The sequence below is a fragment of the Corapipo altera genome, unplaced genomic scaffold (genome assembly GCF_003945725.1).
Source record: "Corapipo altera isolate COAL_440 unplaced genomic scaffold, ASM394572v1 133, whole genome shotgun sequence".
In the NCBI taxonomy this organism is placed as follows: domain Eukaryota; kingdom Metazoa; phylum Chordata; class Aves; order Passeriformes; family Pipridae; genus Corapipo; species Corapipo altera.
In genome coordinates, this window is record NW_020884939.1 from 2,479,390 (window position 1) to 2,492,549 (window position 13,160).

Sequence of the window (13,160 nt, forward strand, 5' to 3'; positions counted from 1 at the left end):
CCCCCGCGGCCGGCGGGGCGCCCCGAGGGCGGGCGCGGGCGTTGCGCGGGCGGCGGGCGCGGCGAGGCGGAGGAGGAGGAGGAGGAGGAGGCCGCGGCCCAACCGGTGCTCGGCGCCTCCCCGGGCCCCGCTGCGGCGGGGGGCGGCCGGCGGCGGGCGCTGAACGGCTGCGTGCCGCTGTCGCACCAGGTGGCCGGGCACATGTACGGCAAGGATAAAGGCGGTGAGCGGCGGCGGCGGGCGCGGGGAGCGGGCGGCGGGCGGGCCACCTGTGAGGGGATTCCCCCCACCGCGCCCTCCGTTGATCCGAACTCGCAGGGCGGCGGGGCGAGCCTGGCTTCGATTCTCCTCACGCCCCGCAGCTGGCGGGGCGAGGGTCGGTGCGGGGAGGGGCCCCGGTGCCGCCGGGCAGGGCAGGCAGGGCTCGCCGTGCCCGAGCTCCGCTCGCACCTGTCCGCCGGCGGGGTGTCTGTGTTGGGGCCCGGGGCCATCGCAGTGCCGAGGGGCCGAGGCCTCCCTGCGAGGGGAGGGAGGGGATATTCAAGTAACAGCGTGCTAGTACCCTCAGAACATATACAGTGGGAAACATGTATAAAGGGAGCTCCCAAACCTGTGGCCACCAGAAACTTCGGCAAAATATTAGTAAGCAATTATTAGTTGCTGATTTGATGACCGGTCTGAAGCAACGGATAGTAAGCAGTCTGATAATACAAAATACCCTGAGGATACAGCATTTTTAGGTATACCTCCATTAGCTTTAAATTTATATTTTAATTTATTTCCACCTTGAGGAATGAGGTGTTGGCCGTTCTCATGAAGGGGCCTTTTGAAATAGGCAGTGGTCAGTGCCGAAGCGAGCAGTCAAGTTAATGTTGCCAAATGGCATTTCTCACCCTCCCAGGACATCACATCTGCTGTACTCTGAGCCGAGTGGAAGGTACACAATCATTCAACTCCCAGTGTGCAGTTTGAGAGTAGCTGTAACAAGTACCTGCTGTCATATTGCCTTTGAACCCTGTCAGTAGGAACCACCCCTGCTGAATAGGCCAAGGGCTGAATTTCAGAACCCTTTCAACCATCAGTGGTGATATTACAGCACTGATGGTACTGTGAGTTTGTCTTATCTACAGCCTGCATCCATGGTGTGTCTTGCTGCTGATAATCTGGACAGAAAAGTCATTCTTCCCCTTGACCCTGCCAAGGGCTGAACTCCAGAACCCTTTCAGTCATCAGTGAATGGAATTACAGCACTAAGGGCACTGTGAGTTTGTCTTATCTACAGCCCGTGCCCATGGCATGTCTTGCTGCTGATAACCTCTACAGAAAAGTAATTCTTTTACCTTGCCCATGCTGCAGCTGGTGCATTAAAATGTTGATGGAAGTGCGTTGGATCCTTGAAGCTGTCTGTCTGTCTGTCTGTGGGATCAGGCAGAACAGGCTCACTTCAGGGGGAGCTTTGTCTTTTGCACATCAGTTTTATTGCTGTTGGATTGAACAGTGCAGGTGATCGTATTGCAAGTGCCAACTCGGATGGGTTTGGTAAAACTAACTCCACTGCATCTCATGGCCAAGACCAAGATTTTCCTGCAGAGGTACCACCATGGTTGATGATCTCATCTTAGGAATTTTATGTTGGAGATCAGAGCTGCTCTGGTACTCACAGCTCTCTCATTTTTGTAACTTGACGTTCCCTTCTATCCCGGCACACAAACACTCAGAGGACTTAAAGGTATCCAAAGTATTTTTAACTGTTTTATTATTTTTTTTTTAGTTAAAGTACACTTTAATTTTTTTTTTTTTTGCCATAGGATTTCCTCCTCCTGAATAACCTTTACGTTTTTCCTTTGTTCTCTGTGGCTGTTACTGCCTTGCAAAGAAAGGCCTCTCACAGCCTCCCTGCATGCACGTGTAGACATTTGGCTTTTGAGCACTCCCACTGGCCTTTTGTTGAATGCTGTGTGCTTCCCCCAGATAAATTGTGTGTATTAAGTAGAGTAACCACCTTGGGTTGTGGCTCTAATTCCGTAGGGGAGTAGGAATTCAGAGACAGGACCTGGTGGGATACACCACCTTATAGGACCTCCCTCTGCGGTTTGGTGCCTGTAACTTCACAGTGCTGGGGGTTCCCAGGCCATTAGTGGGGTTCTGTAGGTAAAGGAGCCATTCTCCTTCAGAGTTACTTCCTTGCTCATGCAAATCACAAACCTAACTCTGGCTGCTGTTTTCCTGGTGCTCAGGTTAAGATGGCTCATACATACTGGTCTGCCCTTATTAGATACCCTTAGAGGACAGAGGATCTTCTCTAAAGTGAATGTTTGACGTATTTGTGCAAGCAGGTTTTGTCTATAGCTCAGTGAAGCACCTGGATTGGATGAGGTTGTTTTGTTTAGAAGAGTGCATACAACTGCACCGGTTATTTTTGCAGCAGCTTTGTGTTCCAGAATGGTAGCAAGCTTTGCAGGCACAGCCAAAGAGAAATTGTTGGTGAGATATTTCAGGATTTTATTCTCTGTATAGTTCTGCTGCTTCTTTAGAAATGTTGAGTTGCTTACCCATGTACAATACTACTCCCTGTCTGTGCTGAAAAACCCCAGGAAGCCTACAACCAAGCCATGGCCAGCATTGTTATGTTACTGTGATCTGCAGATGATGGTATCTCTGCTTGTTGTTATTGTAGGTCATAGGGAAGGTTATGGAGTTTACATCTTCGTGCTGAATGTTGTAATGTGACTCTGGTTTCTGGGCCTGCCCTGGTCACAGTGACTGAGTAGGTGCTCGAGTCTCTTAAGAAATGCAGAGAATGGGGAAACTTTTACATCAGTTTATATTAAACTCTTCAAGTAATATGGATCAGTGCAGTAGTGTATGGATTCTATTTCCAGGAATCTTTATCTGATCTTTCTATCTTGTAGGTTGTCTGCTTGTCTTATCATCAAAGCCAAAACGCAGATTTTGAAGAGTATGTCTTATAAAACCTGTTTTAATGTTGTAGCAGTTTGCATGCACAACACGTGCCATTCAAATACTTGGTGCACTTTGCAGAGTGGTTTCCAGCACATGCAAAAGGGGGGGACACAAACTATTGTGTCTTGAAGATGTTGTGGTAGTCAGCACATTATTATGTGGCAGTATTTTTCTAGTTTTGGAAAGTATACAAAATCCAACTTTGAGCAAGAAACATGACTTGAGAGCTGTTTTATGCAAACTTTAAAAGCCAGTCTTAGGTATAAACAACTACTGAAACAACTATTCTGCGTCTGGTGGTTGTTTTAACGTAAATATCTTGGTCTCTGAAGATTTTATTTAGTTTCCAGGGCTGCACAACAGAGCCCATTCATAGATAATGGTTTTTAAAAGATGAAAACACAATTGCTGTTACAACTGCAAACTCTGTTTGGGACACAAAGCTCCTGGCTCGTTTTTCTGTGTTTTTTTTCAAGCAGTAAGCTGAAAGTGCAGCCTCTTTTGGATAGGGATGACATTTTTGCTTCCCTTCTAAACAAAACAGATTACTGTCTGAAAAGCTCCAAATAAATCCTAGGAAAAAAAAAAATTTCCAGAAGTGGCTTTTCCTTCTTCCCTTGCAACTTATGGTGTTGAAACTCGGGGCACATTTCAGAGGATTGTAGTTACTTTTCTCCATTCTTGGGGCATCCATCTCTTCAGTACCCTTAAATACTCAGTTGCATTTCTTATGAGCTACTTAGAAATACTGATGACTGGAAGGTCATTAAAGCTGTTTCAGGAGGATATTTTTGAGGGTTTTTTTTGTGCAGGCACGATGAAGGTATTGCCTGGCTGAGGTGAAATTCTGTGCTGTAATTATGGGTGATACAAATAGCATGGAGTGCTGTAGGGGCACTACTTCTAGTAATAAAGACATACTCTTTCCGTAGGGATGTACATCCACATGACACTTATTTCTGTTTTAATAGTAAGAAATGCATTAAATATGATACTCTTTTAACTTCCTGGCGTTGTTGGAAAAAAATAATTTTTGAGTTATTTTAGAAGGGAGTGTTTATGCAATCTTAGTGGTGGGTTTTTGGGGGTGGAACTTTTAATGTCAAATTCCATTGCTGTGCTGGCCTTGAGCAGAATAAGACCCAGAAAATCATCCAATGGCTAGAAATAGAGGAATGCAAGCAAACCTCTGCAAAGGGTCACGTGTAGGAACTGACAGTTTTGACTCTACTGTCTGTGCACCTGAAGCAGTACAGCTTTTCAAATGGGCTCTCCTTGATGGTGAATTCACTATTCCTGGGGGGGGAGGGAAGAAAGACCATACCTCTTAAAACTAAGCCCTGAAGGAAATGCTTCTCTTCTAGGCATACTGCAGCATCCAGATGGGACTGTCCTGAAGCAGCTGCAGCCACCACCTCGTGGTCCCAGGGAACAGGAGTTCTACAATAAGGTGAGGGTCCTGCAGTGAAGAGGGGGGTGGCTTGCTGCAGGTGAAATGCTGGGTGTGCTTCCTGTAGGAGTGCATCCTTATCATTGCAGTTGGGAAAGTGCAACCTAAATATTGGAATGGTGTGCTACCAACAGCCCTGCCATGGTGTCTGTGTGCTGTCTAGAACTTTCTCCTCTTTGCATCTCAGTCCCCCCATGCCAGACCTACTTCACTCTGGGATTTAAGCTTGCTTATTTGTTCGTGGGACAGCGGAGTTTTCACAGCATCTAAGATTTTATTGGAAAGCCTTGTCTTCCATCTGTGATTAAAGGGATGTATGTTTGATCTCAACTTTCTCGTATAGCTGAGTGTCTCAATTGCTGACATCTAAATTTAGATGTTTTCTACTTTTGTCTAGTCTGGCTTAACTGCTAGCAGTAATGTTCTCATCACTGTATTAAAACTGTGTTCACTGTGTTAAGACTCAGCTCCTTTAAAATTAAATAAAAAGCAGAACTCTCCAGTTGTTTTAACTTTAGTTGTTGTATTTTTCCTACTGCTCGTCTTCAATTTGCTTTATCAGTAACTTTGACAACACCAGACCAGGAAAGCTGTTGCTTGTTGTCTTGTGGAAGTAAACTATTTTTAGAGCCTGTACTGTCCTACCTGCCTGTGATAGTCTGTCACATGTTTTTTTCTGTATCAGTTTTATGTGCCATCTCTCTCCATGGCTTACTAGGTATAAAGAACTGTAGAAATCTTCATGCAGGGTGAGAGAGGACTCTTGAGACCTTCTGTTTGTTGCTGGTTTTGGTTTGGGTTTTGTTGGGGTTTTTTTTCTGTAAAAGGGTATTAATTTAGGTTGTCAAAAGATCTTGCATATTTTGTGGAAATGTCTCACATGAGAACAAAGTAAGCAAGGTGCTTTAAGCAAACTGTGTGTTTGTGTACTGGCATTACTTAAGAATTCTCATGATGGAACAGAACAGCAGCTCTTGAGTTAGTAGGAGCCAGTTAAATCTAAATGTAAATATATTTCTGAGGTTTCTCAATGACTGTCATTGAGTTGAGGTTAAGAAAGATGCTGTCCAGCCTGAATGGTTACTCTTCAGTAAAAGGAGAAAGCTTGAACAGACTTCTTTGGGTGCCAGGCTGTTCTCTGAAATCCTGAGGCACAGACAGTAACGTGCTAAGCCAGCAGGTGAGAGGGGTGAGCTCAGGCTTTGCTTGGACATACACCTTTCACAGCAGAGACTTTATCATTTTGCCTGTTTAAGCTTGGGCTCATGTGACAAGCTGTGAGCAAAACCTTGGACAAAGCCTTTGAGAAAGTGGTCTGTGTTAGTGCCCTTGTTGCTGCTCTCTGAAGAAGTCAGGTCTCAATGCTGGTAACTTGCAAAGTTAACTTCAATTCTTCTAAAGCTGGGTTGCTTCTAACACTGAATTTTTTTGGTTATAAGCCGTCTTGGAAAGGAGTTGGGCAACTCTTGAAAAGTAACAGAGAAGGGGATGATGAGCTTTGCATGGACTAGAATGCATTTTTGTGGGAGGAGGGAAGGGGAGAGCAAATGCATGTGTGTGTAGGGGTAGGTGAACACAGGAGAAAGGTCTTGGGGGTTTGTTGCTTCTCAGTGATTAACTGCAATCATGTTTACTCTCAGACAAGAACCATGTGATGTGGGCTATGGACAGCTGATCACGACATGTGGTTGTTACAGGACGAGGTTTGCTGTGGATTGGGAGGTTTAGGGTAAGGTACAGTTTCATATACAGCTTGAGCTGATGCAGTAGCTCATTGCTGCCAAGATGGAAATGCCTGCCTTCCCATTCCTGCCATTTAACCTTGTACTCTGATGGTGCTTTTTGGACATCGATGAACTGATCTGACCTATTTAAAAGATGGCAAAACTTCCTTGTCTTGTTAGTCTTCTGCCAGTTTTTGTGACTAAAGTGATAAGCAATGGGAACAATAGGGAGGCTGTCCTGCTTTGGTGACTGAGTTTAACCCAGTTGTGGGCTATAATCAAAAAGAGGTTATCACCTTGGAGTAGGCTGATGAGTCTCCAGAGAAGGGGGGAAGGAGAATATTACCACAGCTTGAGGCAGGGAGTTGTTTACAAGGTGGTCAGGTGCAGGAGATGGTGAGAAACAGTGCAGAAATGAAGTAAGTGAAACAAGACTGAGTCCCAGGCTCTCACTTTGTCAGGGCTAGACAGCAGGTCAGTTGATAAGATCAAACTAGAAGGTTGTGCAGTAGTATATGTGGATTAATTGTGATTTTTTTCTTTTTCCATTTCTGCCTCTGTTTTTTCCTACATCTTAGAACTGTTTTGTCTGTAGTGGTAGATGGGTTACTGCTCCCTTTGTATGCCACCTTACACTGTCCTGAATGAAGATTAGTACCCCAGTACCTGGGTCATAAACAAGTGGGGTACCTTTACTTACAGTAAAGCAAACCTTGTCTGGAGTAACTGAGAAGCTCTGTAGTTTATGGTAGCAAGAAGATGAGCATGTCTCAGTTTCAGCTGCATGAGTCAGCTGGAGAGCAGCTATCAGATCTGAAGCAGAAGTGTCTTCCAGGAACCAGGAAGTGGTATTTCAGCCTGCAGTCAGAGTGCTTGTGAGCTGGAGGCTGCAGGGAATGTGTCATCACAGAAGATAAAGAGGCATTAAGAGACAACTCTGACTAGAACTCTGATATATTTAATGTGATACCAGGTAGATATTATCTTCTGTTTGGACCAAGAAAATCTTCTCTTCTGAAACTGCTGGATTTGCTTGCAGCTGGATGTGTGAACATGACAGAGGTAAAAGTCTGCATCAGTCAATCACCAGAAGTTTTTCCCGTGGTTATTGATGGGTTATTTTCTGTTGAACATGAAGCTGAGTACTTACTGGCAGAGCCCAAACAAAATGGGCTTCCATTTTGGAATGGAAACTTGAGCAAGACACTGTAGTGCAAATACTAATAGTGATCTGAAACCTGCTAAGAAGAAGGTGGCAGCTGGAAATTTGGAAGAATTTCACAGGTCTCTATCTATTTCTTGGGAAGTCTCTCAAGTAATTCCTACTCAGTCTGCTGCCAGGTTACCTTTCTGATTTTGTCATAGTATGTTTTCAGTTTAGCTGTTAAAAACCCAAACCAACTAACCAACCCACCCTCTAAATACAGGTCTTTTTTCTTAAGAGATTAATTCACTGAGTAAATCAAACTTTTACCTCTACTACAGCAGTTCTGTACTGATGGGGAAGGGGCTTACCATGACTCTGTGTTGTGAGGGAGGGGAAGAATGACAAGATTATTGTGAATACCTTCTATGATAAAATGTAGTAGAACAATGAGCTGTTTGTAGTTTTTGTTAATAACTTACTGTGCATTGCTTAGTTTATCATTGGAGTGTGACTTTCTAGCCGCAATGTCCACTTGCTATTGAGTTCTGTAAATCTGAGTAATTATAAAATTATAAAAAAATTATTAAAAAATTATATTATTATAATTTTAATTTTGTTCTTGCAAACTCCCTTCCTGTACCTGAGGGCATGAACCCCTTACAGACATTGCCTACATAAACACAGAGTGTTTTACCAGCTATTCTACTACCCTTATCTGGGTGAAAAAAAATTGCAGTTTTTTTAAGCTTGAATAGCTACAAAATGCTTTGTTTTCAATAGGTCTGAGCAGCAAGAGAACAAAACAAATTGAAGTAAAAGGGTTGTGTTTTTTTAAGGGCTATCTACACTGCTGATCAGTTGTTTCTATCTAATGTCAGTGCTCTGTGAGAACATGTAGGTGGAGACAGTCCACCTTTGAAAGGGGCTTCAGGGGGGAGCAGTACACAGAGATGTGGGAACAGGGAAATAGTGTTGTTTGAAAATGTAGTAGACACCCTTTTCAATTAAAGAGAATAAATTGGTAAAAGGCAGTTGTGTGTTTATGGTAGGCTGCCTACACAAGCATGCAAAGAAATCCGTGGAAGTGGGCTGCTCCTCAGTGTGTTTTGGGATTTGGCTTCAGTGTGCTTTATGCCAGGGCCCATTTATCTGTGCTGAAATGGTCTGATTTAGTTCAGCAGTGTTGGGAGAGGGAGGAAGCCTATTAGGCCTCCTGCAGCGATCTCGTGGCAGATGAGTTGGAACTGTGAGAACAGCATCCTCTGGAAAGGTTAGTACAAGGGAATGAGGTAAACCCCCTGCTCAGCTGGGTATGGAGCTCCTGTCTCAGCCATGCTGGGCTGTGCCCAAGAGCACTCTGTGCTAGCATAGCTCTCCCTGTCCAAAAGGCTGTCCTCCTCAGCACAGGGCTCTCCTTAGTTTATGGTGTCAAAAATGTAGCATTGCAGAAACTGCTCTCCTGTTGGTGCTCTGCAGAGGGGGAGGAAGCTGGAATGTCAGGCTTTAAAGAGGGGCAGCTGCTCTTGTGGCACAAAAGGAGAGGGATTGGGCTGCAAGGAGGGCTTGCCCTTCTGCCCCCCTCTGTTGAGACTGTACCTGCAGTGCTGCATCCAGCCCTGGAGTCCCCAGTGCAGGAAGGACCTGTTGGACCAAGGCCACCAAGGTGATTAGAGGAGCACCTCTGCTGTGAGGAAAGGCTTAGAGAATTGGGATTGTTCAGCCTGGAGAAGAGAAGGCTTTGGGGTCGCCGTAGAGCCTCTTCCAGTGCTTAAAGAGGTTCCAAGAGAGCTGGAGAGGGACTTTGGATAAGGGCATGGAGTGACAGGACAAGGGGAATGGCTTCCCACTGACCGAGGGCAGGGTTAGATTGAATGCTGGGAGGAAATTTTTCCCTGGGGGTGGTTATTCTGTGAAAACTGATGAAGAGGGAATTTACAGTGGTTGAGGTTACCTTTGTGTGACTACATTTTCCTACAAGCTGTTAAGCACTGCAAGATGGAGTGTTTCCTATGTTCAATAGAACAAGAGAAGGTGGCTGAAGTGTTTTGAAGTGGCAGCTCTTTCACTTCTGATCCTGGCTTCAGTGGGGCTGTAAACCTTTTACTGTGTGTAGCTGATCTGATCATGGCCTACTGAAGTTTTCAAGGTTGCTAATGCAACAGCTAATAAACTGAGATTTAATGCTTCACAGATCCATAAATGTTCCTGTAAACTTTTATTTGAATTGCCCTTCTGCTCTCCTGTGGTGACTGTGTGATACTTGGGGTATGAGTAGTACACCTTTCCCCCTTATGCTGCCTGCCAAAAACTGTCCTGAGAAAGCTCTTGCAGCGTGGACAACTTCCAGTGCTTACCTTTTTCTTTCTTTCCCTGCCATCCCCCAATCCCCACCCTGCTCCTGTTTGTCAAAATTGTCATAGCTGGTTTTAGTGGTGTTGCCATGTCATGGCTCCAAATAATATATGGTTGCAATAGTGTAAGGTTTCCAAGGCTGTTGTAATGCAAGTCTTACCTGAATTCTCAGATACTCTTGTCCCAGGTGCAAGGGTAATTTTGGGGGATTGGAATAAAAGGGTGGACAGGGTTTTCCTAGTCCCAGCTCAACTCTGGCAACCTCCTACCTCTGACCAATGCTTGTAAACCAAGGGAGCTGGTTGACCCCGTGTAGCATTGTGAAAAGATAATTGAACTAATCACCTGGCCCTTCTGGATAACAGATCTTCCACCCTTTGCCATTAAGTAATAGATCTGTTAACTGCTGTAGTGGTATTCCAAGTTCAGGGTTTGAGCCCTGCTGACATGGAACGTGAATGCAAGGAAGCTGTTGCCACTGGAGATAACAGAAAATGTTTTTCACTTTTGTTACATGTCCTGAAAACAAAGCCAGGATGTAAGAGACACAAATAGCTCCAGCATGTAAAAGAGATTTACACTGGTTAGGTGAGAGTTAGGCACTTGAAAGCTAGGAACGAATGGTTTCGTGGTTGCCTGTGCAATTGTTATGAACTTTTTTTGGGATGCATTGTAATGCAGCTTTCAATAGGACCACGGCCTGTCTTTCTGTTTTGCTTCCCCTGAAGAATGCACCAACTCATTTTACAGCCTGACATAAGGCAGAATGAATATTGTTTGTGAAACTTTTGCTGACTCCTTTGTAACAGTTAGTCTTTGAGTTTGTGACTGGAGACTGATGTGTTAGGCCCAGTTATGTTAATGTTCCTGAAGCCATAGTTCCTTGTGCTTCTGTGGTTACAGAGAAGAAATGTTCTTTTCTACAGTGTCTAATTTTAATTAGTATTCCAGCAGCTTCAGGCAGTACAGAAGACTTGTGGTGACTTCCCTCCCCCTCCATGGCAAAAAATCAAGCCAGCAGCCTGAAAGATGGATTTTGGCCTAGAAGCTTTTGTACAGAGTTGCAGGAACTGACTCCTGAGGCTCAGCCCCCTTTCAGCCTACATAGCACAAATCACAATCAGGCAGCCTGTGTTCTGCTCTGCTAGTGACGGAAAAGGAAAAGGATTGGGGAGGCAAAATACGTCTTGTGTCAGGTTGAATTACCCTATTTTATAAACTCAGTTAACTGGCTTTATAGTCTTGATTTAGATGATTATCCTTGGCTGAAAAAGGAGTGGATGATGGCATTATGCTGCTATTGTGTACTAAAATATCATTGTCATGTGATCATGTCTCCAGCTAAGGTTCTGATTTTCAGTCTTGTATGGACAAAAAAATAGGATGCACGATTTTCTTACCATCTTTATTTTGGAGATGCAGTGCCTCGCCTATGCCTTTTATTACTACCACATTCAGAGCTGTAGCTCAGTCTCCCAAAAGGTCATCTTCAGCCTTGCCTCATTCTGGTACACCCAGATCTGCCTCATTGTCAGCAGAGATAGTGGTACTGAAGTGTACAAATTACCCATTGGCAAGCACAGCAAGCACGTCCTGATACAGTCCATTCCTGCACTTGGCATCAGTCCTCCTGCTGTGAAACTGTCTAGAAGTGATCCTGTTTTGCTGGGGAAATAGGCAACCTGAAGTTCCCAAATGAGCACGTGATGTTGCCTCACACTCTAAACCATGAGCCTGGGCAGAAGTATCGTAGTAAAAGGAAGGGCACACAGTATTTCTTAACTAATGAGAAGAAAATGGCTTTTTGACCAAATTGTGAAATACTGCCAGCTGGTATTCAGATCTTTTTCATATGAGGAGTTGTCCAAGAGAGATGAAGCATGGGGTGTAACTGTAAGAATCTGCTGAGTTCGTACTATTGTCTTATAAACATGTTTTTTGTCCTTCACTATTAAATGACTGAAAGCTGACTGTACCAGGACAGTAAGACTTAAAAAGTATGGCATTTTTTTTGATTCTTGCACTCTGCAGCAAAAATGATGCAGTAGAAGGTTAGCCTAGAAGGGTATGGTGAGCTCCTTGAGGATTGTGTATCACAGAATAAACTACAACTTGCTTTAATATATCAAAGAAACCCTCATAAATGGAGGCAGTAAAAGGCCATTATTGCAATTTGATGCTATCACAGAACTGCTGGGTGGGGTTAGTAACAGACTGAGTAGCCTACAGTCCATGTCATTTAAGTAAGCAGAGAAAAAAATCCAGTTCTCTTAGCAACCTCATTTTGAGGAAGATTTGTCATTCCTGAAAGTAGACCTGGCTGAAAATTAAGCAAAAATGCAGTTTTAAAGTGCACAGTATGTTAAATTGAATTAAGATGCAGTGCGGTGCTCCTGCTGTGCTGGAGGGTCATGCAAGTACTTTTTTGGACTGGATCAAATATTGTTTAGACTTCATTTATGAATGTGTCAGAATATGGATCCACTTACTAAATACATGTTAGTGTTACACAGAAAAAACTGTTTTCATTATAAGTTCATTTAAAGGTAAGATGCAGTTGGTGAGCTGCCAGTAGGGGATTGAGGAAAGTGTAGGTTGCCTCCTTGAAAGAAAAGCAAAATAAATTTAGTCTCCAAAAAGAATTGTAGTTTCCAGATTTAAATAAAACCTAAAAACCCAGGCTTGTAATATGAGAATGTTGTCTGATGACATGCTGGAGGGAACAGATGCCATCCAGAGGGACCTTGACAGGCTTGAGAGGTAGGCTCATGAAAACCTCAGGAAGTTCAACAGAGCAAAGTGCAAGGTCCTGTGCCTGGATCATGGCAATCCCAGGCACACCTACAGGTTGGGTAGGGTAGTCTCTGAGATCAGCCCTGCAGAGAAGGACTTGGGGGTGATGGTTGATGAAAAACTCACCATGAGCCGGCAGTGTGCACTCACAGCCCAGAAAGCCAAGGGAGTCCTGGCCTGCATCCAAAGGAATGTGGCCAGCAGTCAAAGGAGGTGATTTTCCCCCTCTGCTCTTGTGAGGACCCCACCTGGAGCACTGCATACATTTCTGGTGTCCCCAAGACAAGAAAGATGTGGAACTGGTGGAGCAAGTCCAGAGGAGACCACCAAGTTACTAGGGGGACTGGAGCACTTCCCCTGCAAAGACAGGCTTTGAAAGTTGGGGCTGTTCAGCCTGGAGAAGGTTGCATGGAGACCTCAAAACAACCTTCCAGTATTTGAAGGAGCCTGCAGGGAAGCTGGAGAGGGACTCTTCATTAGGAGGAGAGATAGGACAAGGAGTAATGGGTACAAACTGAAAGAGGGAACATTAAGTTTAGATATTAAGAAGAAATTCTCTGCTGTGAAGGTGATGAGACACTGTAACACAGGATGCTCAGGGAGGTTCCCCAACCCTGGCTGTGTTCAAGGCCAGGTTGGACATGGACAAGGCCTTGAGCAGCCTGGTCTAGTGTTCCTGCCCATGGCATGGGAGGTTGGGACTAGGTGAGCTTTAAGGTCCCTTCCAACT

General features: G+C 44.6%; 1 protein-coding gene across 4 annotated transcripts in view; it reads left to right on the forward strand.

Annotated features, from left to right (window-relative positions):
• Nucleotides 1–102: 102 nt before the first annotated feature.
• The window catches only part of IPMK (inositol polyphosphate multikinase), a 36,355-nt gene continuing 23,297 nt past the window's right edge, over nucleotides 103–13,160 (forward strand). The window contains exons 1-4 of one of the 4 annotated variants that reach the window (XM_027660980.1): nucleotides 208–223; nucleotides 1,131–1,261; nucleotides 4,329–4,414; nucleotides 7,112–7,200. In XM_027660980.1, coding sequence (XP_027516781.1) covers nucleotides 7,182–7,200 — 19 coding nt within the window. In that variant the 5' untranslated portion in view covers nucleotides 208–223; nucleotides 1,131–1,261; nucleotides 4,329–4,414; nucleotides 7,112–7,181. Of the gene's footprint in view, nucleotides 224–485; nucleotides 1,262–4,328; nucleotides 4,415–7,111; nucleotides 7,201–13,160 lie in introns of those variants that run through there. The other 3 variants (XM_027660979.1, XM_027660981.1, XM_027660983.1) reach the window with 3 other exon arrangements.